Consider the following 24,213-nt stretch of genomic DNA (forward strand, 5'->3'; position numbering starts at 1 on the left):
TAAGAATCCTCCAAGGCGGCGCAGCTCGCTGCGCCGCCGAGGGGATTCTGACAATCCTTACCGCCATCCTGTTCCTGGCGGCTCGCCAATGGCATGGGCACTGCAGGGGCCCCCGTAAGAGGGCCCCGCTAGTATTTCACTTTCTGCGTAGCAGACAGTGAAATATGCGACGGGTGCAGTAGCACCCGTCGCACCTTCCCACTCCGCCGGCTCGATTACGAGCCGGCATCCTCGTGGGAAGGGAGTTTTTCCCTGGGATGGCGGGCGGTCTTTTGGAGACCGCCCGCCAGCCCAGGGAAAAACTCATAATACCCTCCGCGGTCTTCTGACCGCGGAGCGGTATTATGGAGGGCGGCATCCTGGCGGGCGGCCTCCGCCGCCCGCCAGGGTCGTAATGAGGCCCATAGTATCAAATAAACACTATAACAAACTCATGAGTTAAAATATAGACATAATTATATATAATGAATCAAGGTGCTAAAATCTATAGGACAAGGCATTTTCAGCAGGGGGAACGACTAAAAGAAATCATAGGATATATTTTTTGCATTATCATACTTTGATATGTCATGATTTCAACATTCAAAGTTTTACCTGCCTCACATCTTTTTCTACATATCAAACGTTTTATGCACTGTATTGATTTACACATTAAAAGTCGTACGAAGCTGCTGTAGCCGATGCCCAGACATCTCCCCACTTTATACTAATCTTTATTGTGTGATTAATGATAAACCTTTACAACTGTGGTAAGAACCCATGAAGTTAAACAATAGCATAACTAGGAGAAACACAGGTGCTTTGCAATGTGGCAGGAAAGCCAATGTGCAGGGAAAGTGAGTCCACCAGACTAATGCAGGACATTAAAACTAATTGTGTGATCATATCAAGTCAAACACCAGAGTAAAAGGCAGCAAGGGCAATGTTAGTGCTTTGCAAGCATTTAAAAACAAACATCAAGTAAAACAAATCAGTGAAAAGAGAATATCAATTCACAGCAAAGTGCTAGTGATGGGGGCATGGGGATAGCAGCAATTTTTCACAGTCAACTCTGAGGCATCCAACTGGTGGTCTGTTTAGCGGGAGCAAAGTACACTAAACAGCCACTGTGACAACAGAAAACTAAATGCAAGTGGGTGAGATGCTAAATGCAAGTGGGTGAGATGGTGGGATGGGCCCACAAAAGTTCCTTTGATGGGCGTAAGAGTGATCAGATGAAAGATACAGTCCCACAGCATCCGTTGGCCAAGGTTTCATGAGAACCTGTGAGCAATGGTCCCCTCGAGGGCGAGGGCAGTGGTCACTCTTCCAACCGATTAATCAGCTTTTGAAATCGGGTACCAGCTAGGGGTTCACGAACTGTAAGGGATCAGGGCGACTCGGCAAAGCCCGTTAGCAGCCATGTTTGTTGACGGCTAAAGCAACAAACCTGACCAGTAGGATGTTTAGGGAGGTGTTGCCTGTGTTAGGGGAGGCCCCTGCATGACTGAACACCCAGGCACCTCCCTACTTAACTACCTAATACTAGCAATCTGCCTTTTAAGGACTTTCTACTGTTTATAATGAATGTTTTAAGAATTCACAACGGTACACCTTCTTACTGATGTTGTGCTCACACATGTCCCTCTTGTTGTTTTCAGTGGGAAAGCCAATCAAGGTCGAGCAGAACCAGAACCCCACAGACGAGGAAATTGATTGCATCCATAAGATCTACATGGAGGAGTTGTCCAAACTATTTGAGGAACATAAAACACAATACAATATTCCAGCAGACAGGCACCTTGAATTTGTGTAGGAGCACAGGACATGCCTCCATGTTTGTGTCCGTGCTCCCTCCGGGTGCCTGGTGGCATTCTAAAATGGGTTTGTATGATAAGGAATCAGGTGTTGAGCTCCTGAGCATATCCATTTCTTTCTGGCACCTCTCCATGTGACACCCAATAAATATATTAATGATGCTTTGTTGTAACTTCTAAAGTTTCCCATTGTTGTTTTTCCCAGTACAGCATTGTAAATATCTGCCTTTAACATACCAACAATACTACATCTTAAAACATTTTATTGCATTTACGTTGACTCAGTTTGACTCGAATTTGATATTAATCCATGTACCTTTTCTACGTTTTTGTACAATTCAATTAAACCCCTTGGAATTTTGCATGCATTGTCGGAATAAAAACTAAGCATCCACTTGTATGAATGTCTGATGGTCTGTTTTGTAGCTCTTTTCTGAAACCTTATGCTCGGTTATTTGCAAGAAAGTATTTAGAGATCCTTCAGGAAATACCTCTATGATTAAAACCAAAAGTGAAAATACCAAAATATAACAAAATTTTCCTCATCTACAATGTGTCCTAACTGGTATAAGTACAAAACATAAAGTATTTTCATTGAGATTAATATCTTCAAAAGTCAGTACCGCCCACCCTTGAACAGAGGAACCTGCCTTCTTACAATTGTTGCAACTTTGGCCCTTTCCTCACCCACCTCTCTTCCAACAGGCACCAAATCCTCTCCCAACTCTCCTATTCGCTGCGCTTTGTGCCTCCCCCATCATCTTCCCTTCCCCAGTCCACCACTCACCTCACCAGCATCTCCCAACTCTCTTCATTGCTTTGTTTGTCTCTAGCCACTTTGGGCTAAATTACAAGTGGAGTCGATTTAAATTCGGAAATACTGTGTGAATGAAAGCAATTTTGGCTAGTATCCCTTCACCTCAATCTAAGTATCTCAAGTTAATCCACACAAATGGGCAACACCATGCTGATCCATGTTTGTTGAATCAAATTGGGCATGGAATTCCATATCCCATGTGGATTTGCGCTCCCATTGACCGCCGGCTCTGAGCTGTAAGCAGGGTGTCAGTGAGAGGCAGGGTGGGGACCAAGAGGGATAGAGGACAAGACAGGGTCAGGGCTGGGAGATAGAGTGGTGCATTCCATGCTCCCCAGCCATAAAAGGGGATCGGCTAGAGGCCAGTGGCTAAGGCTGGGATGCATTTGCAGCCCTATCCTCATGCAATTTCACCAGCTGAATTCTCAGGCGAGTTAAAACTGGGCCCAGTGTTTCAGCGCGTGGTGATAACACAAGTGTGGGAGCACCAGACCCTTCATTATTTGACAGAGCCGCAGCCCACCTGGGTACATCACTGCTTCTGTGTCATAATCATTTCCTTTAAGTATAGACACCCAAATTGCTTCTCCGGAATTGCAGTCCTCTCATTGATTCTGCTTTTTCTAATGTCTCTTGTCAATGAAAATCTAGGCACATGCAAATCCAAAGTCTGAAAGGGTTTTATTAACAAAAGAAATAAGTCCTTTATCTGTGAATCACATCATTGGTTGACCCCTCCTGGACCCCCAGCAACCTTTACGGGAGTGAGCTCAGTAAGCAAAGGCAAAACACAAATGTATAGATGTTTACAGCTAGTCTTACAATGAAGGTCATGTGACTCCAGTAGACAAAGGGAGTACACTGGTGTTGGGGAATAAGATCTTGACAAAGGAAGAAGACAATCTTCCGTTGTAAAAAGATTCGAAACGTTTTGCTTAGCAACCTGATCAGCACTTTCTCATCTCAGAAGTCAAAACATTTAAAACCGCTTTAAAATGTCATAAACAGACACTTCCTTTAAGCATGGTTTGCATGGGCAAGAGCACATAGTTACTGTAGTTGCAATTACGCTAAGGCAATACTTTCCATTTGTATTTTTTTTTGTGAAACATGAGTGCTAAAATAACCACTGATGGCCTCATTACGAGTGTGGTGGTCAGGACCGCCGCTATAGTGGCGGTCAGGCCGCCACATTACAACCTTGGTGGTCACCAGGGAACCACCAGCTCTGACAAGATCCATGATCCTGGCAGCCTGTCAGTGGCAGAGATTGTAACCCCCCTGCGGATTACGATCTTGTTCTCCGCCAGCCTTGAAAAGGCTGGCAAAGAACAGGTGCAGGAGGCCACAGGGTGGCCCCTCCACTGCCCATGAACTTGGCATGGGCAGTACAGGCCCCCCCTGCCCAGCACCCACACAATGTTCACTGTCTGCTTTGACAGTGAACATTGCGAGGGTGCTGGGGCACCACGCTGGCTACAGCATTGTCGCCAGTTCGATTATGAGCCGGACACAATGCAGAGACTGAGGGTTCCGCCCTCCGGCCTAGCAGGAAACTCGTAATAACTCTGGTGGAGAGGTCGTCACTACGGCGGCGGCCGTCCTGTCGGGAGTTTGGCAGATGGGCTTTCCCATCTCAAGTGTCATGTGCTGCTCTAAATAATATTAATATTATTGGATATTTATAGAATGGAGCAGTGCTTAATTTGTGCTTCTTGTTTCCGGTGCTGAGCACCGGCACTTATTTTTAGGGCCGGGGCTTATTCTGCCTCAAGCATTTGCTGCGAGCAAAAGACACATATGGAAAAGACGGAGGAAGAGAAAAACGAAAAAGCGTCATAAAGGGAGAAAGTAGAAAGCTGCAAGAGTGAGCTGAAGGGGCAGGGAGTGGCTTTATTTGGATTGAAGAGGCCCGAGATGGTTTCAGGATTTCACTGCCTCAGTATTGCGTGTTCACACATTTAATTGCAGCAACCGCATGTTTAAGGGGAGAGCTTTGCGCACCAGCACCTTTTTCCTTCCAAATTAAGCACTGGAACAGAGCATACACTCTCCAGGAGTCTCTTGGCACTATCGAACAGCACCTTTACAGACAAGAGAATGGGTATTAGTCAGAGAAATCCAAAAGGAGCCGATAGAATGTACTGTATGTGCAGCCAAGTTTCAAGTTTTTATGGCATCTGACTAAGAAAGGCTCCATCCGAAGAGAGAGTGGGAGTCAGAGAACTATTCCTCCAAATGTCTTGTATTTATATTCAGGGATGGGATACAAGGCCAGAGATTGTGACCAAAGAGCCTGAAGTGGGTGCATTTTGAGAACATCCTAGCTTAAAAGACAGCTCTAATATTATTAAAGGTCTTGAATATGCTGCATGCCACTTGAAATTAGATGTGCATTGGCAACTGAAAGCCAGTGAAGTTGTTTAAAATAGACATGGATACTTCATTTTACAGAGTCTGACAAGTCTACAGTGGCATTCTGGATCTTTTGTAGAGATACAAGAAACATGTGTGCCATAAATGACAAGGTCACATCAGAAGCAGTGCAAAGTCCCAAGTTAGTTGTAGTCCCTACTGGAAAACATTTTTTCTTAACTTAATTAATATACATTTAAAAATGGTAGACTGCACATCTTTTCAATGAGCCATGTATAATTCACATATTTTAAACCACGTAGTTAACATTTGTGTATGATATGCAAAATGAATGTATACGAAGTTTCATTTATAAAAACTCTGGGGAATCACTGTAAAAGCAATAATAATTGATTGTGCATTGCCACCTCATAATAACAAAACTCCTCCATTGAATGCCTTAAGTATAAGTAACTTAGAGCCCAATTTAGAGTTTGGAAGATGGGGTTACTCGGTCACAAATGTGACAGATATCCGTTCCGCCGTATTACAATCCCATTATATCCTATGGGAATGATGATATGGCGGATGGGAAATTCATCACCAAACATTAAATCCGGCCCTTAGTATAATAACAAGGACCCACATGTTTAAAGCCCCATTTGGAAACGTCAAATGTAACATAAAGAGCTAATTAATAGTATTGATTTTGTGAGTCCATTAGAGAGGACCCTCGGGGAAGCTGCCTTGAGCGCCGAGTGATTTGCTCAAGGGGTGTTTTTTTCCATTCAGTGTTGATTAGATGCTTTATGGCCCTCCTTACACTGTGGCCACGCATTGTGTTTCTGTCCTATGTGGATTTAATGGGGTCTTCATCAGGACTGAGGTCCAGGTTGTGGTCACCTGTGTGTGGTGTACAAGGTTACATTGCCTCGCAGTCACTTGGGACATCTAGGTGGCTACTTTATACTGAGTACCATGCTACATAAGATGTTTATTCTGTGGTATTTCTGCTGCTGTTACCTCCAAATGTCACAAAAGCCCTTCTAAAATAAGTACACATTTTACCAAAATTCATATTTAAAATTATATTTTATTTACCTACTGTTCTAAAAACACACTCTGTAAATCCCAAACTGCACTAGTTTGAAATATATACCTTGTATTAATGAAGGGTGCGAATAAAACTGACAATCAGATGTTGATATTGAATCTTTTCAGGCATTTCATGTTTCAATAACTGCTTTTCGTGTCTATGTGGATTTTAGAGCAGCATATTTAATGAGCCCGTATAAACCTCCCCTGGAGCACCAGTTATCACTCCCTCGATCATATAAGCCAGGAAAGAATTTTTCTATTACCTGATAATGAAGTTCATTGATGGGATCGCCACTGATATTGGCTGAAAATACCACTTGAAGAGGAGCGGTCTGAATGTGCTGCTAATATTGCAGGTATGTTGTGTCTCTGTGGTCCAAGGAAAGTCTGATTTGTATCTTGAGACCTGCCTTCTGCTTGAGATGTGCTATCCCAAGCGTGCTTGACTGCTAAAATGCTTGCAAATGCACATTTTGCAGCTGTAAGACATATAGGTCCTCATTACAACCCTGGCGGTCCATTTGGAGCTGGCTCCCATGTTGCGGCCCACATCCCCGCCGGCCCAGCAGGGATGTCATAATGGGCACCGCGGGAGTGCGGCCGCATTGGCGGCCGCACCGCGGTTACAACTTGCCAATGTTGTAATGAGGGCCATAGTTTAAAAGAAAACTAAAAGTTGTGTTTTACCTAGAATAGGGAGATCATTAATTTCCAGTGCATTTCAAGTGTTGTGCCACATGACTTTGAAAGCAAGAGATTGCTACTGTAGTGCCCATCACAGTGAACTCATTCATCCACTGCGTCTTTTACATCTCACTCTTCACATGCTTAAAATATGTATTTTCTTGCATCAGTGTTACAGAGGCAAAATGTACAAGCTCCACATTACATGTCAACAAATTCCAGGGTCCGCGTCCCCCTCAACGTCTTTTCCAAAGTACATACATTAAAGACACCGTATCATTCTCTGTCACAACGAACACATTTATTACATGAACAATCTAACGTTTTGATTTTTTATTTCTAGGATTCATTTTCAGTACCAAGTGCAGTGAATGAATTAAGCTCTTCCTTTGCACTTCTTCAGCTTGGTTGGACACCAGCTGGCATTTGGTGGACTAAGTGCGTATAACTGGATAGTTTATAACTAAGGAACAAAAAAACATTTGTTTTACAAAACATGTTTGTCCACGACCAACACTGGAAATATGTGATTCACTTGCTACATAATCAACCATCTCCTATTTAATTTGCAGTTGCTAACCACTAACTAAGGCTTTTGAAATGCTATAAATAGGAGTAACACAGCACCAGGCACTACTAAAGATTTAACTGGTCTCCTTTCAGTTTTTGATCCTTACATACAAGCATTTGGAGAGGTGACATTTCTGCTTACAGTGTATTAACAATTAACACGTCCAATTGATGCCGCAGGGGAAGTCTGCAGCAGGAAACAAGTGGATAAATATTTAAGTGAAGTTTAATGGTAGAAAGAATGATTCCTTCTTTGTCATGAAATGCCTTTAGATGACTATTCATGACATGTCATGCTAATATCACAAGCACTGTCTTAATGCAGCAATTATTTCCCAGATAAGGTTTGCAAATCTGCAGTTATTTCAAGTAGTAACTTTGGAGTAGAAAAAACAGGGGCGGTTCCACCATAAGGGTGGAGGAGTGTTGTGTCCCCACCAGCAGCGGCAGCTGCAAACCTTTTCCCCCAAAACAATAATAAACTTTGTTTATTATCATTTTGGGGGGAAGGGGCTGGGCTACAGGGGTGAGGAGCAATGAGGGGGAGTGCTCAGCACTCCTCCTCAGAACGCATGTGTGTTTGGCTGGCCGTCTTGGGCCGGCCAAACACACATGCGAACAGGGCTCTCTTCAGCCCAGCAACGTAGTTGCTGGGCTGGAGAGAGACTACACAGGCTCTCTGTCTGCCTAGGAGCACCCTGGCTGGGCGCTCCCAACCAATCCTGATGCTGCTCTGAGCAGCGTCAGGATTGGTGCAGGGCAGGCTGTGAGCCTGTGCCTGCAGAGAAGCGGGAGGAGCGGATGGAGTAGTGCGCAGTGAAGGAGGTAAGTGTTTTGTTTTAAATTATTTCATAGTTTTTTATTTAATCCCCCTCTACCTCCCTCTTTTAATCTCCCCCTCCCCTTCTGCATCCCGCAAGCTGCAACTGGGAAAAAACCCTTTTATTTGCACCTCTATTTAAGGTATTATGTCTTAAAGTCTAACGTGCACCTATTAAGAAACTTTCCCCAGAAATATTACATTTTCAATATTGTTCTTCAGGGATTTCCTTATTCCAGAGGGGTGCTTCCTGGTGCCATACAACATAGAATCTGGGAAAAGTTGGAACTGAAGACGTTTTCAAAAAGATGGAGAATCGCTGAAATCAAACATCTGTTCACAAGAATTGTGCTCACAAAGACTTCTCCTGAGCACAATATTGCCTACTTTTTACACAAACTATTTGTTAATAACATGGCACACTTGTGCTTCTATGCAAGACAATAACACTACTTACTGTTTGCTTTCTTAAGAAACATATGAATTCTCTATAGTATTGTGTGTTCCTTTTTCTATTACTACATGTAGAATTTCAATGTAGTTAGATAATTATGCCACCCAATGTTCCCAATATTATACCTTTTATTGTACAATGTGCACAACAATCTTCAACTTTTGTCACACATTTTGCCATTGCTTTACCATATACTTTATTTAATGCTGCCATACAACTTTAATCTCCCTTGTCACATAATTCTAGAGGCCCTAACTGTGGCCCATATTTCAACCAAAGTCTTTTTATATCTTGTACTATTGCTTTACAGTAGATACCATTTGCCAAATCTAATACCTGTGCTTGAAACTGAAACAGGTACCTCCTTCCTCGTTATGCAGGGCCTGACTTAAATATTGAGGGGGCTGCCTAGTTCTCCTCCAGGACGATGGAGTATATTACGCCATTGCCCTGACGGGGGTTCCACCCACCAAATTTAGAAATGTCTGCAGGCCCAGCAGTGGACAGGTGTCTCTAGCATTGGAAGAAACCACTGTCACAGCGGTTCCAGTAGTGAACTTATAATGCATACACAACAAATGATTGGATAGTAGATACTTTTGAAGACCTGTGTGTGTGCACATTTTTACTTTGAGATAAAAAAACGCACAAATCCACCAACATGCTATCAGATCTGCACAGTAAAACAAACAGTGAACTACATACCTTGACGACATATGGTATAACATGAAGGTACCTATATATGAAGTTAAAAATAATACATTTAGACACATATTTATATTTACTATATTTTGCCTACAAATTTTGTTGCACAATATTTAAAGCTCACGATTATGGTAGTATACAGATAGGTACCTGGAACTAATGAAAAAAGGGGTGGAAAGTCTGATGCATTCAGTAATTAGGAGTGTGAAAGTCTTGATTGTAGAGCAAGTACAAAAGAGTGCCTTAGTAGAACTGGTGATACATAAACAGGAGGTACGACAGCACAGCCTTTGATGAAGAAATGTAATTTTAAAGGAGGAGGAACATGGGCTAGGACGCAGTAGGTATGCAACAATTAAAGTTGGGATCTTAGAGGTTTTCTGGCATCATGGGAGGAACCAAGATCCAGCAGGAAATTGCACACATAGCAGATACTGGCTCTAAACTAGGAGTGGGTGATAAATTCCACTCCGCCGGCGGAGTTGGTGGAATTTTGGCCACTCCGCGCTATGGTTGTGATGCAGAGTTCTGGCTAAGTTCCACCCACCGCCACAGAGTTTCTTCTTGCCCTTGTCTTGCCAATGTTAAGTTGGTGAGCACGAGCGAGAATTGGCATCCCCTAGCACACTTTTCTGGCGCCCGGAGGGCACCTGGTGAGATTGTAACTCCACGGAATTCCGCAGATTGAAACTCTGCGAGTCCCGCCCACCTGTACTCTAAAGGAGAGTAAATGCTTAGTTTATAAGGACAGGAAAGGCACAACTCCTAGTTTCTAACAAGCTGTGTGCAGGTGTGGACTCGATTTCCTATTGTAGAGCAATGAATAATGCCCTTTGACAGATGGATCGAGCAGATAAAAGAGGTGTTTGCTTGCACGACAAGATTGGCTCATGGACTTCCTTCAGGCTGCCTAGAATAACGTGGGCAACCAATGGTCCAAGTTGAACTAAAGTCTGCTGGAAATGTTTTAGGCATCAGAAGAACCTTGCAGCTCTTGCGTTCATGGTGCTAAATATGAAACAGCAAGGAATGAGATAAACAATGGGAATGGGTCTCAGCTTCTCATTTGTCAGCAAACTACTGTACCACTTAACCTGGCTCCGAAATAGAGCAAACTATACTCTGGTAATCTACCCTGGTACCACTCTCTGCTCAACTCATAGAAGAAGATACTTGGCCATATATTTGAAAACTCGAATGGTGCTATTATACCATATTGCTACGTTTATGCGGTCTAGCTTGAAGTTGGCAGGCCTGATGCTATGTAATAGCCAGCTGTGACCACCAGCCTGCATACTTAGAGGCATATTTAAGAGTCCCTAGCGCCTCCCTGCGCCACATTTGTGTCATTTTTTTATACGCAAATGTGGGCCAACGAGGCCAAAAACGCTGCCCCATATTAACAGAGTGGCGCAATGCTTGCATTGCACCACTTTGTAACCCCTAATGCCACATTATGCCTGCGCAAGAGGGGGTGTTCCGGTGCTAGTGGGTCTGTAAAAATGGCGCAAAGAAATCTATGAGATTCCTTTGCGCCACTTTTATTGACATTTTTAACGCCTGCTAAGTGCAGGCATTTAAAAGAGGCTCCCATTGATTACAATGGGCCTCTGGGTGCTTTGCAGGATTAGCTTAATTATTTTTTATGCTAATCCTGCATAGCACCAGACTAGTGTAAAAAATAATGACGCTAGTCACCCTAACTACCGCCATGGTAAAAAAGGCGCTACCATGGTGGCATTAGAGAGGTGCTAAGGGGAGCAAGACAGGTGGCACTGCACTAGGTGCAGCACCACTTTTTATAAATTTGCCCTTAGATTTAGCCTATAAAGGGATGTGACATGATAAAATAGGGGCAGGACATTACATGTTACAGCAAAAAGAGTCCATTCTACAGTTTTGTTCAGATCATGGAGACTATGGTGACCTGGGAGGTGGCATTTCGTAAGTAGACTAGACTCTAGAACAGAATCCACAGGTTGAACTTTTCTGGAAGGATAACAGTCACTTTCAGGTCATAAGAGTCAGTGCAGGTGCAAAGCATCCTGTTGACAGTTCATCAGTGCCTGGCAACCTTTCTCAGTGATAATGGCTTCTACTCAAGCTAGTGCACCACCTATCTCTACATTCCTTCACTTTATTATTTTTCTTTTTTGGCTTGCTTTTGGTTTTCCCTTATTGCTAACAAGGTACTAGTTGTTTACTTTATTTTTGTTTGCGCTGTACCCCTCTTCCTTCTTACAGAGAACTCCTTGTGCTCAGTGATTGCTTTGCCATGATGCCCTTGGATACACCATCACTATAGAGGTTGATGAGTGGTTTTGTCATGGTTACCTCTGCCTTTGTGTATGGTAAGCCGTACACTCAGTTTAATCTTGCTAATATACTAATTTACTATAGTACAGATCCCCGCTTATGTTTATTAATTGTGTGCTGTCTCTTAAGAAAGTCCTGAGGATTTATCTCCACATCCTTCAGAAAGACTGGCTTGTGATGAGTAGTGATGACCCTCTGAAAAGACACCACGGCCTTCATTATGATATTGGCCGTAAATACCGACTACCGCCACACTGACGGTAATATACAATGTATTGTACTGCAATGAGCTGCATGATCCTGTGCAAATGTCCAATAATATGTTGATCCATTCCACACATGTGTCTCGGCAGTCTGTACACATCACAGCATTACACTGTTGTAAGCCCAGAAACATCTACAATAAGGGAAGGCATAGGTGACATTTGGGATGCAAAGGTAGTGACTGGCGTTATGCCACAGCCACACAGCACAACACAGAAATGGAGAAATGTTTAGTTCAACAGTCTTACCTGAGTGTCATTAAAAGTACTGCTGTATCATTTGTGTCTGGTTGTCCACATCCTCCTCACTGTCCTCAGTGTCCACTGCTGCCACAGCTGCATTGTCACCCCCTTCCTCCTGCAGATAGGGCACATGGCGTCTGAGGGCCAAGTTGTTCAACATGCAGCACACAACAATTTATCCTGCAGACCTTCTCAGGGGAGTAGCATAGGGATCCAGCTGTCAGATGGAGACACCTAAATCTGGCCTTCAGGAGACCGAAAACCCTTTCAACAATCCTCCTGGTACGCCCATGAGCATCATTGTACCTATTCTCAGCCTCTGTACTCTGATTCATAACAGCGGTCTGGAGCCAGGACAGGTTTGGGTAGCTGGAATCATCTGCAAAAAGTGAGGGACACACATTAGCCTTGCATAATGATAGGGGGTGTAACTCCTGAAGGCATACACTGACATACATTGGATGGGGCTGCCTCTGTAGTCATGCCATCAGCTGTGGGATGCTGCTATTCATCAGAACAAAGGCATCATGCACCGAGCCAGGATACTTGGCAGTGATGTGGGAGATGTACTGGTTAGCAAGGCACACCATCTGGACATTGAGTGAGTCGAAACTCTTCCTATTCCTGTACACTTGTTCATTGGCTCTGGGTGGGACTAAGGCAATATGGGTCCCGTCAATGGCCCCTATAACATGTGGTATATGTCCAATTGAATAGAATCCAGCCTTCACAGTGGGTAATTCATCTACCTGGGGGAATGTGATGTAGCTGCACATGTATTTGAGCAAGGCAGCCAAAACCCTTGTAACCACAAAAGAGAACATTGCCTGTGACATTCCTGCAGTCAAGCCCACTGTCATCTGGAAAGAGCTAGTTGCCAGGAAATGGAGCACTGAGAGTACCTGCACAAGGGGGGGTATTACTGATGTGCAACGGATAGCAGGTATCAGGCTCCAATTGTGCACACAGCTCTGTGATCGTGGCCCTGTCCAGACGATAGGTGAGTATGATGTGCCGGTCCTCCAGTGTAGCCAAGTCCACAAGCGGTCTGTACATGGGTGCTTGCCTCCTCCTCCTATTCCTCCCCAGTGGTTGGTACCTAAGGGACTCAAAAGTAATAAGGGAGTGACAACAGGAACCATGAACACACTACAGCAGTGTACACAGAGCATGTTTGTATGTTGGACACTGGAATTGTCTAGGTGTGTACATTCGACTACAATGACGCAATTCTATATCAGTACATGTGTATTGGCAGTAGAAATTGGCAACCGCCTGTCCTGTATGCAGGGACAGGTGGAAGCGACCTCTCCCCACCGGCGTTAGGGTCATTGCGGGAGGCGGTCTGCACTGCTGTGCAATTCCTCATTGGCTAACAAGGCACTCGATTGAGTATTGGAACCAATGACGATCAACGCCGGCGGTGACAGTGTTCACCGCTGCGGATGAAACTGCCATTTTCTTTCTACCACTTCAATTGATTCCTGACTTTCCACAGGACGACATCTCCACTGCGTGTGCTGCTCTGATCTGTGTCTGGAACCTCCCATGGCCGTGCAACAGGGAAGAGGGCCCCAGCATTCACATCAGAGGAGTTGGAGAGGCTTGTGGATGGGGTCCTACCTGTGTATGGGCAGTTGTATGGGCCTCCAGACTGACAGATGAGTACATGATGGGTACGTTGCATGCGACATGGCTGCATGTAGATGTATGTGTGTGCTGGAAGTGTGTCGTTTAGGGGGTATGGCTGGTGGCAGTGTAAATGCAGAGGTACGGGTTACGTGTGTGCCTGATGAGGGGCAAAAGCAGTTTGTAGGCCATATGTGAGACAGGCTGAATTGTCTGGTTCATGGTGTCCCTCTGTTTGTGTTTCCTTTGCAGGTCAGCGCCCATCAGAAGAAGGGGTTGTAGCGTGCCATTGCCAAAGACGTGCGGACCCTGGGGGTCCATAGCCGGCAGAGCACCCACTGCAGGAAATGGTGGGAGGACCTGAGATGCTGGGCCCAGCAGACTAAGGAGGCCCAGCTGGGGACAGCCTCCCAACGAGGGAGGGATGCCTGTCAGAACCTGACCCCCCTGATGGCCCGCATACTGGCGGTGGCCTACCCAGAACTGGATGGACGCTTGAGGGAACCACAGCAGCCACAAGGGGGTGAGCACAGTGTGTTTGACAACCATCTCCGTTGCCTGGCATGGGATTTGGAGGCAGGGTACTAGTCAGTGGATGCCCCAGTATGCCAGTTTAGAAATTGCAGCGTGATCCAGCTTAGGTTTATTGTGTCACATGCATGTTTTTGATAGCTAGGCAGCTGGCTTTCCATGGCAGACAGGGCTTAGTTGGTCCCAGTTGGTGTGCAGATGGCAGTGTTTGGCTCCTACCTACTGTGGTACTTAGCTAATGGTATGCTAGTGTGCTCCATACTGCCCATTCTTAGTCTCAGTGTGTGACAGTGATGTGTATGCCATCTGTGCTGTTGGTGCTGTGATTGACCCTGCGCTCCCTTTCTTTCTCCCCCCTCTCCTTTTGTCATCCTGTCCATGTGTGCATTAGCATCATGTGGCGAAGGAGCAGAGGCACAGATGAGTGAGGGAGCTGCAGCCCACGGGACCCAGGAGGCAGAGCCCACTGACGGTGAGGGGACCAGTGGGACAGAGGGCGAGGGGAGCACCACGGGCGGGACAGGAGCTGATAAAACTGACTCTGATTCCTCCTCCGATGGGAGCTCCCTGGTGGTGGCAGACCCCTCTGGGACCACCCCAGCTAAGGGTTCTACCACCACCCCTGTACCAGCAACGCCCTCCCAGTAGTCCCCCACTGAGTTGCCCGTGCCCGCTCACCCAGGAGGGTGGGTATCTCCTTCGCTCCAGGCACCTCAGGTCCTGCTCCAGTCAGCCCTGCTGCCCTCATTGAGGAGGTTATTGACCTCCTGAGATCCATCTCTGTAGAGCAGTCAACCATAGTGAATGCCATCCAGGGGCTGGCATCCCAGATGCAGCAATGCAATGCCTTCCTGGCGGGCATTCATGGTGGCTTGGCGGCCCTACAGAGATCGTTTCAGGCTCTGGCTCCTCACTGATGGCAGCCAGTGTCCCTATTTCTTCCGCCCCCCTCCAACTACCACTTCCCAGTCCCAGTCTCCTCACCCCATCCCCATCCCATGCCCAGATTCTGACAACCTTGCTCACAAAACAACAGACAAGACTCGCACAGACAAACACAGGCAGCACTTCAGTCCACAAGCACTCACACAGCCAACACACAGATGCACATACAACATAACATAACATAACATAACATGTGTATTTGTAAAGCGCACGTTCACCCGCAGGCATCTTGGCGCTGAATAACAGATGTTTATTGTTCCACTGCCTCCACTGTCTCCATCTCCTTCGCCCCCTCACAGTCACATCCGCACTCACACCTGCATACACTGCATCAATAGTCCCTGCACCTGCCACCTGCACAGCCTTGCCCACAGTCACCACAACAGCAGACCTGCAGACATGCACCCCTCACACCACATGCGTAGTCACCATCGCCACCTCATGCAGCACACCCACCTCACTTGCAGACACCACCACAACATCCATCCACATATCCTGTTTGACCTCCCCCACAATGTTTGCCCCTCCTCCAAAGACATACAAATGCTCCCACCCAGACCCCCAACAGCATCCACCTCACACACGCACACTGTCCATGCACCTGCACCCAAGTCCAGCACACCTCCTCCTACAACCACTCCCTCAACCTCCACTCCCATCCCGCCTCCCAGATCCTGCCCCATTGGCCCTAAGAAGATTTTCCTTTCCCGCCTTGACCTCTTCTCTCCCCCTCCACCTGCCTTTAAGAGGAAGAGCCCACCCCCCAGCCCAGTACCTCCAGCACCCAGTCTGACCCTGTTACACCAAAAAAGTCTTCAGCTGCCACTAAGGGACACATGAGTGCAACACCGGGCCCCTGCACCTGGGCCACTCCTCTTCCCCCAAAACAAAGGGCTCAAGTGCCACCTCCTCCCAAACAAGAGCCCAATACCAAGGAACTACCTCCAAAACAAAAAGCCAAGGAGACCCCTCCCAAAAAAAAGGCCAAGGAGACCCCTCCCAAACCAAAAGCCAAGGGGCCCCCTCCCAAAACAGAGGCCAAGGAGCAACCTCCAAAACACAAAGCCAAGGAGACCCCTCCAAAAACAAAGGCCAAGGAGAGCTCTCCCAAACCAAAAGCGAAGGAGCCCCCTCCCAAACCAGAGGCCAAGAAACCCCCTCCAACACCAGAAGCCAAGGAGCCCCCTCCAAAACCAGAAGCCAAGGAGCTGCCTCCAAAACCAGAAGCCAAGGAGTCTCCTCTAAAAACCAAAAGCCAAGGAGCCCCCTCCAGATGAGAAGCCCCACCCTCCCCCTACCCCCTGAGGTGCCTGCCCATTTCCAACATGATGCGCCTGTACAGTGGACTCCCGATGTTGTCAGGATTCAAGCTGGGGCTTGGACTTTGCCCTGTGGGCATTATAGATTTTGGACTGGCCATTTGGCCTGCATGTATATATACAGTTCTGTATTTTTTGGATTTGGGCTCCTCAACCAACAGGATTACAGTGGTTGGAACAGAGGTATGGGTCCTGGCTTTCTTTGCTCATGGTTCCTGTTTAGGTCGATTTACTCTGCAGCTGCTTCTGGGTGTGCAGTGTGTGTGTGTATGGTCTGTGCTGTGCATGTGTCTGTCACTCTCCCCTCCCTCCCTCCCTCGCTTGTGTGCTAGGTGACTATACTCAATGTCATCGTCTTTGTCAGCGTTGGTGCTCCAGCACAGTCATGGCGTGATACAGCATCGGGAAGACATGCAGTTCAGGTTCCATGGTGGCCGCTGACTCCTCTGTGTCCCTGGGGGTGAGTGTCCCCTTATATATGATGTGTTTCCCACAGGCTTTTGGTGGCATTGTTACCGCCCCGGAAATCCTGGCAATGTTCTATGTCATAATATGGTGGGCGGATCCTTGACTTCCGCCTGCCTGAAGAGGGCTACCACCGTGTTTAGTGTTCGTACCACTTTGGTGGTTGGTGTGGTACATTGGCTGTTTATGGGAGGGATCACTGCCATGGTCATTATTTGGCGGTCATTACCGCCGGCCTTGCGACGGTACTACCACCATCGCCGGCGTGGCAGTCACCTGACCGCTAAGGTCATAATGAGGGCCCATGTGTTTTACACTTATCCTATTTTCCCCTTAGTACTCTGTAGGACACTATATGCATTCAAGTGTCTCTGGAGCTGTTTGGGGAGGATTTGTACCCTTGGGTTGCTATCCTTAAAGCTTCTCCAAAGCTTGACTGTACCTGCTCCTCATCACACCAATTGAACCAGCAGAAATATCCCTCCTCGAATTGCTCTGCAGTCAGGCGATACTGTTTGCTATCACCTACTCTTTATCATCAAACTTGTCCTTCCTTTTACTATCAGCGTCATCTCACATCTTTAACTTAACTAATGTATGATCCAAAAAGAATACCAGAAGAAAAGTCAACTCGATTAACTCCTCCTGTATCCACACACTCAAATTCCAGCCGAACAATCGGCCAGGCACTCATTACCAGCAAGTGAAATTTTAGAAATACACTCCATGTCAGAATCTCCGTCCAACTAACCAAACGGCTCTAGATCATTTAGAATACAGCAGCTAAAATCACATTCAACCTCCCTTCATGCACCCATATCTCCCCCACCTCAACAAACACCATTGGATCCCCATACGCACACAAGTCAAACTACTCACTAATTTACAAAGCACTAGACAATTTAGCTCTCACCTACTGAACAACTGCATCAGCTTCCACATGCCCACAATACACCTCCACTCAGCAAACCTCCTGCTTGCCACTGCCTTCCGCATCTGAAGACCTGACGGCCCTGCCTTCTTGTACCTGGCTAAAGCCTGGGCCATACTCCTCCTTCACATTAAGGCTGCCAACTCAGCCCTAGAATTCAGGTAGAAGGTGAAAACGTGTCTCTTTTCATAGGACCCACACAAGGCAGTAAGAAACACCAAGAGGGGCAGGGAAAAATGAAACAGCGTAGGTGTCTATGCGTGTGTGAGAGTGAGGAATAAAAAAATAAGGAAGAAATGAAAGAAGGAAACGCAGACTAAAGAAGGAAGGAAAAAAAGAAGGACATGTGAATAGAGGGAAAGTAGCAAAGAGCAAAAGGACGAAAATAGGGAGAGATGAATAATGGGAAGAGTGAAAGGAGGGAAGAGGAAAAAACATAAAGGAAAGAAGAGGGAAGGATCTGTGGAGGAAAGGGAATAATAAAGGGAAATAAGAGGAAGGAGGGGAAAGTGGAAGGAGTGAAGATGGAAAGCAGGAAGATGGAAAAGAGGTACGAGGGAAGGGTTGAAAAAGAAGGAGAGAGGACAAGGAAGTTAGAGTGAAAGGATGGAAGAGGATGAGGGAAAGGAAAGAAGAGGGAAAGGGTAACATGGAAATCAGGGATAAGGCAAAGGGGGGAAGATAGAAAAAGGAAAGGAAGAGGGAGGAAAAAAGAGGAAAGAGGGAGTAATACAAGTCAGTAAACTAAGACATGGACCACAAAACAAATACCTAAGGAGAGAGTGTGAGGGTGACCAATGGTGAAAACAGGTGTCATTAAATTGTGAAAAGAATCTGGAAATAGGAAGAGAGGCGGAAAGAAACAGAAAACAGAAAGGGAAAAGGTGAGGGAGACAGAGAAGCTATATAGAGAGACAGAGTGAAAATAGGAAAGCTGCAAAGGGAAAGAAGCATGTAAGTCTAAAACAGAAAAGCACCAAGAATTGACAAAAGCAATATGTCTGGCATTGGCAATCTTTTGTCTTTGTTAATGCATGTTTGTTTTTCAAGATTTTTGCAACTCTTTGTGGTTAGGGAAGCTTCTGGGCGCTCATCAATCTAGAAAAGAAAATATAAACAAAAGTATTTTGGGTCTAAAAAAACACATTGCTATAATAGTCCCTGGCACTTATGAGAACTATGAAAGAGAAGAATACGTCAATCACCATGATATTAGCCTGTGGCTGAAGTGGGCTGCCCTATGCTGTATGATGTGGTAGTGGGAGAGAATGTGAATAATGCAATCACAGACCACTGGATGATGAGGGCTGGCTGAAAGTCCCTATAAGTAAGCATATAGTTTTAGTAAAATGAAAAGGTCTTGGCTAACGCAGACCTAGACTAGCATTGGCAAAGTCAATAGGTCTTACATTGACCACCACCCTTTAGGCAAGTCTTGTTTTGCTTTGTTATGGTGTTTTGCAAAACGTTATTGTTCAGAAAGCTGCAGGGCCCTCATCAATCTAAAAACAAACATTAGCTAAAGGCAAACTGTTGTTTTGATGTCAAAGAAGCACACACTGCCAGAGTGCTCCCTGGAAATTCATTCAACTACTTTGTGTGTGGCTGTGCTCCCTGAGAAAGGTCAGTAAGCCGATACTCATAGTGAAGTTAGACAATGGCTGAAGTGGTCTGACACATTGCCCATTGATACATGTGGGAGTGGGTAGAAGAAAAATGTGAATGAGGAAACCACAAATTAATGGATGAAGTCTGGCTGAAAACCCCTGTAAGAAACTAAGTAATACACATAACTTTAGTAAAATCAAAAGGTCTTGGGTAACACAGACTTAAAAAAGCCAATCAGTCTGGCATTGGTTGTTACCCTCTTGTAAGAAAGAAAGAAAGAAAAAAAGAAAAAAGAACACATGCTTGAGCTTATGTTCAGATTTCATATGAGCTGCTGGGGTGGGCGAAGAATTCCACTCCGCCAGCGGAGTTCGCAGAGTTTTCCCCACTCCACATGAAGTTCCGAAAAACTCTGCGAAGTGACATGGAGCGGAGTTTTTTCTCTTGCCCGCACTCGCCAACTTTAAGTTGGTGAGCGTTAGTGAGAGAAATCGCTAAGTTGGCTAGCGCAAGCAAGATTTCTGAACGTGAGCGGTCGCGGTAGGCCACGACCACTCGCAATGAGAAAACTGCCGCTCATGTTGAGGAAGCTGTCTAAATCGACTCAAGAGGCAAAAAGAAGTTAGCGTTCTCTGGTGCTCCACGTGATGTCGGTTGCACTGATTTTACAGCACGGGAGACACTCCTACGCTGAAAATCAGTGCGAACAGCGTGCCTTACCCAAACTCTGTGTAGCGCGGCAGAGTTTTTTCAACACTTTGCAGAGTTCCACATAGCAGAACTCCGCACACTCATCCCAGGCCTACTGCTGGTATAATGTGAAAAAGCAGCAATCAGATAATCAAAGACCATTTCAAAGGGATAATCTGGTGAACGTGCCCTATGCTCACTTCTGGTAGAAAGAGTCCTGCTGTCACATCGGTGTCTACAAACAAAGCAAGACTAAAGTAGTACTAAAATAAAAACAAAAACACTGGCACTGAAAGGAACTATCTTGTGTGTGAATGTGCTCCTTGTGAATGGACTAAATGCAATCACTCAAAGTGAAGTTAACCAGTGGCCGAAGTAGGCTGGCCCACTGCCTCATACTGTAAGCTGTAGTGGGCAGAAGGAAAAGGTGAATGGCACAATAGACCAATTGATGAGGAGAGGTTGCTGAACACCCCACTTAAGTAAGTGTATTTTACATATAATTGTAGGGAAATTAAAAGGTCTTGGCTAACACCAGATGTAAGAAAGTGTGTGGGGGAGGTTGGAAGAGAGAAGGACGTGAGTTAAAGAGAATGAGATAAACAAAAGGAAAGGTAAAAGGCACAACATGAGAAAATGAGAAAAAGAGGTAAATAAGAATATTGAAAGCCACAGAGAGTCAGGGAAATTTGATTGAGTAAGACACAGCATTTTAAATCTATAATCAGAAAATCCAGTTATATCAAAAGACAGAAAGACAATGTATTGTGCAGATGTGTAAGCATTGATGGAATACACATTATTTGGTGTTGCCTCTGTCAAATGTCGTAGACCCCATAGACAAATATTGAGGCATGCATTTACTTAGGGGTAGTGGAATTTGCCACAAATCATATATTCTGGGCACTTTCATTACTTTGGATGAGTAATACCCTTTAGTTGTTTTGTCTTACCAAGTTAGTAAGGAAGTAGCAGATTGTGGTATATGAGCCCATGTTGTTTTAGGTTTCTGAGCACTGTGACCCATATTTATGGATTTTGACGCAAGACCGCATTAGCGCAGTTACATCAAAATGCATAGCGCCCGCTAGCGCCATTCCAGAGCGCCAGCCGGGTGCCATAATAATGGAATGGCGCACGGTGGGGCAAAGGACAGGCTAGCATCTACAGAAAAGACGCTAGCCGGGGGGATGACGGGAGGGGAAAAGGCATTAGTGGGCCAGGAATGACGCTAGGCTGGGTAGCGGCAATAAATATGCCGCTAACCAGCCTAGCATAATTTACTGACGCACTACCACCCAAACATGACTCCTGTCTAAGTAAAGATGGGAGTTATGCCCACTACTCCAAAGTCCAGCATAGGGTATCAGTGTCCCCTGGGCATGGCCATCATACCCAGTGTCAGGCAGCGGGCCCCATGTAGGGGCCCCCACTGGCACTAAACAAATATATATATATATATTTACCTCTACTTACCCAGGATGGGGTCAATGGGGTCATATGGTGTCCCTCTGGTGTGGGTGGGGGTGTTCCTGGGGTTTGGGGAGGGCACTCATACGCCCATTCCATAGTGTTTATCCTTGGAAATGGGTCCACAGGTCCCCTAACGCCTGGTCAGACCCAGGGGTTAAATAATGGTGCTAAGCAGGCATAGCACCATTATTTGGGTCCGCCTACTCCGTGTGCGTCATTTTTGCACCCGAATATAAATAAGGCATTGAGGGTTAGGGTGATCTTGTGGACAGGAACGCCTACCTTGCATCTAATTAGCGCAAGGTAGTTTGCCCCATGCACAATATGGCGCTAAGCCCTATATTTTGACGCTAGATGGGTCTAGCGTCAAAATATAAATGTGGAGTTAACTTCGCACCATTTTAGCATCAAAATAAATGACACTAAAATGGTGCAAAGCAAGTATAAATATGCCCCTATGTTTGCAGAGGGAAGACTGCTACAGACAGTAGTGCAGGAACCTGAGTCTAAATAGACTTGTGCTCTCTCGCTGGACAGGAGCATATCGGCAGAAAATCCAGAATTAAAGGGATATAGAAAAACAATTACTGGAAGAGACACTCCCACGCCTTGCCTTGAAGGTGGGAGAAGCAGCCTGTAAACTATTTCCAAAGTATTCTGTTAATTCTTTCTTGAAAGATATGTTATCATGCCTAACTTCTCAATTTTTTTCTTACATTATATGGAAAGAAATTATATTTTTTATTCAAGAATTACTCCATTTTTACAGTGAAGTGACAAAAATAGACGGGCAGTTTCTAAAGACTGCTATCTCTTTTTGAAGGACCCCAAGGCTTCAATCTAAGATGGCTGATCCTTATTTCCCCCACTTTAAGGGGTTTCTGCACTTACTCCATGATGGACAAGAGAACTCATGAAAAGAACCAGTTCTCTCCCTCTTCTCTTAGGGAGGATTCTCCTCATGAGGTGAGAAGATTTCCTAAGGGGATTTCGCTGACATCACCCATTGTTGAAAAGCTCCAATAGATCGGTAGGTCACTGTCAGAGACTACGAGAGGCAAAGGGGTCTAAGTCAATCTCCTTCACAGTTACCTGAGGCATATAACAGGCCTCAGTTATCAGTCTCCTCTCTTTCTTCTTTTTCCTCCTGGACCTTCCCTTAGGATGAGGAAGAAATGGGGTTTGCAGGTGTCCTGCTGCTCCCAGGTTGAGATATATGCAGAAAGAAGAATTAAGTCCTGGGATTTACTACCTCTTCCAACCAACAGTTACCTCCTGAAGAGGAACAGGCCCTTACCAACAGGGAATGGTTTTTCCAGTTTCAGAGACCTCTAAAAAGAGAATAGAAGGACCCAACCAGGGTATCTGTGCCAAGATTTATGGGTAAACTGTACCCTCTGGTAAAGGAGAAACTACAGAATCCCCAGTCCTTAGTCACAGATACTGTATTGGGAGACCTGGTGGGTAACTCTTCCATGTTGGCAAAGGACATATGTTATGTTATGTCATGTCATGTCATGTCACGTTATGTTATATATTATGTTATGTTATCATCCCTTATAAAGTGCAAACCTTTGCTTTGGCACTACAGCACATGGGAGTTATGTCCAGGTTATTCAAAAAGCAAGATTTTCAATGCTTTTCTAAAAGTCAGATGAAGGGTCATCTCTTTAAGGGCACAAGGTGGAGCATTCCAATATTTGGATTCTAAAAAATGTTAAGCTCAACCTCTACTTCGAAATTTGTTGAAGTTGAAAAGAACCAGATGTTGTTCAAAAGATGCACAAAGCAGGCAGTGAGCTTGGCATCTCTCAAATTTTGTCTGCAAATGGCATGGCGACACACTATGGACTGCATAATGATCCTAGTGCAGACATTTATACAAAACTCTCTAATCTACTGTCATCCAATGCAGCTTATGTGTGTGTCTTGAGACATATACCCTCCTCCTAAGTCCAAAGATCATGCAAACTACCAAGGGCCACATGTACATAGACTTTTGCACGTCGCAAATGGCGAATCGGGCCATTTGCGATGTGCAAAATGCGTTTTCCAATGTACCAAACCATTTTTGCGATTCTGCGTCCTGTCTCCTGCCGGAGGACCCCCGGCAAGCAGGTAAGTCGAGTTCTCTGACAGGAGAGGGGGGTGGGGGATGTTGTGTGTGTGTGTCTGTTTTTGTATGCGTGCATGCGGGTGTGAGTCGCGTGGAATGCGTGCATGAATGACTGAATGTGAGTATACATGTCTGTTGCGTGTTGTGAATGCGTGTGTGCGACAATGTACGTTAGTGTGTGTTGCGGTGTGTGGGTATGTATGTGTGCATGCGTGGGTGGATGTGGGTATGCGTGTGTGTATGGGTCTGTATGTGTGCACATGTGGGTGTGTGGATGTTGGGTGGTTGGGAGGGGGAGGGTGGGGGGGGGGCCTCTGGGGAAGTGGAGGGGGCGTGGGAGACCCCTATCAGTGCAAGGGAAGGAATTCCCTGGCACTCATAGTGC

General features: G+C 45.6%; 2 protein-coding genes across 3 annotated transcripts in view; both read left to right on the forward strand.

Annotated features, from left to right (window-relative positions):
- The window catches only part of MOGAT2 (monoacylglycerol O-acyltransferase 2), a 477,687-nt gene extending 475,492 nt beyond the window's left edge, over positions 1-2,195 (forward strand). The window contains exon 7 of one of the 2 annotated variants that reach the window (XM_069203876.1): positions 1,641-2,195. In XM_069203876.1, the coding sequence (XP_069059977.1) occupies positions 1,641-1,795 (155 nt within the window). In that variant the 3' untranslated portion in view covers positions 1,796-2,195. The remainder of the gene's footprint in view (positions 1-1,640) is intronic. The other variant, XM_069203875.1, reaches the window with a different exon arrangement.
- Positions 2,196-16,062: 13,867 nt separating this feature from the next.
- LOC138249498 (uncharacterized) lies at positions 16,063-16,503 on the forward strand. Its single transcript, XM_069203455.1, has one exon. The coding sequence runs from the start codon at positions 16,063-16,065 to the stop codon at positions 16,501-16,503; it is 441 nt and encodes a 146-aa protein (XP_069059556.1).
- The last annotated feature ends 7,710 nt before the right edge of the window (positions 16,504-24,213 follow it).

This window comes from Pleurodeles waltl, chromosome 8 (assembly GCF_031143425.1).
Source record: "Pleurodeles waltl isolate 20211129_DDA chromosome 8, aPleWal1.hap1.20221129, whole genome shotgun sequence".
Classification (NCBI taxonomy): Eukaryota; Metazoa; Chordata; class Amphibia; order Caudata; family Salamandridae; genus Pleurodeles; species Pleurodeles waltl.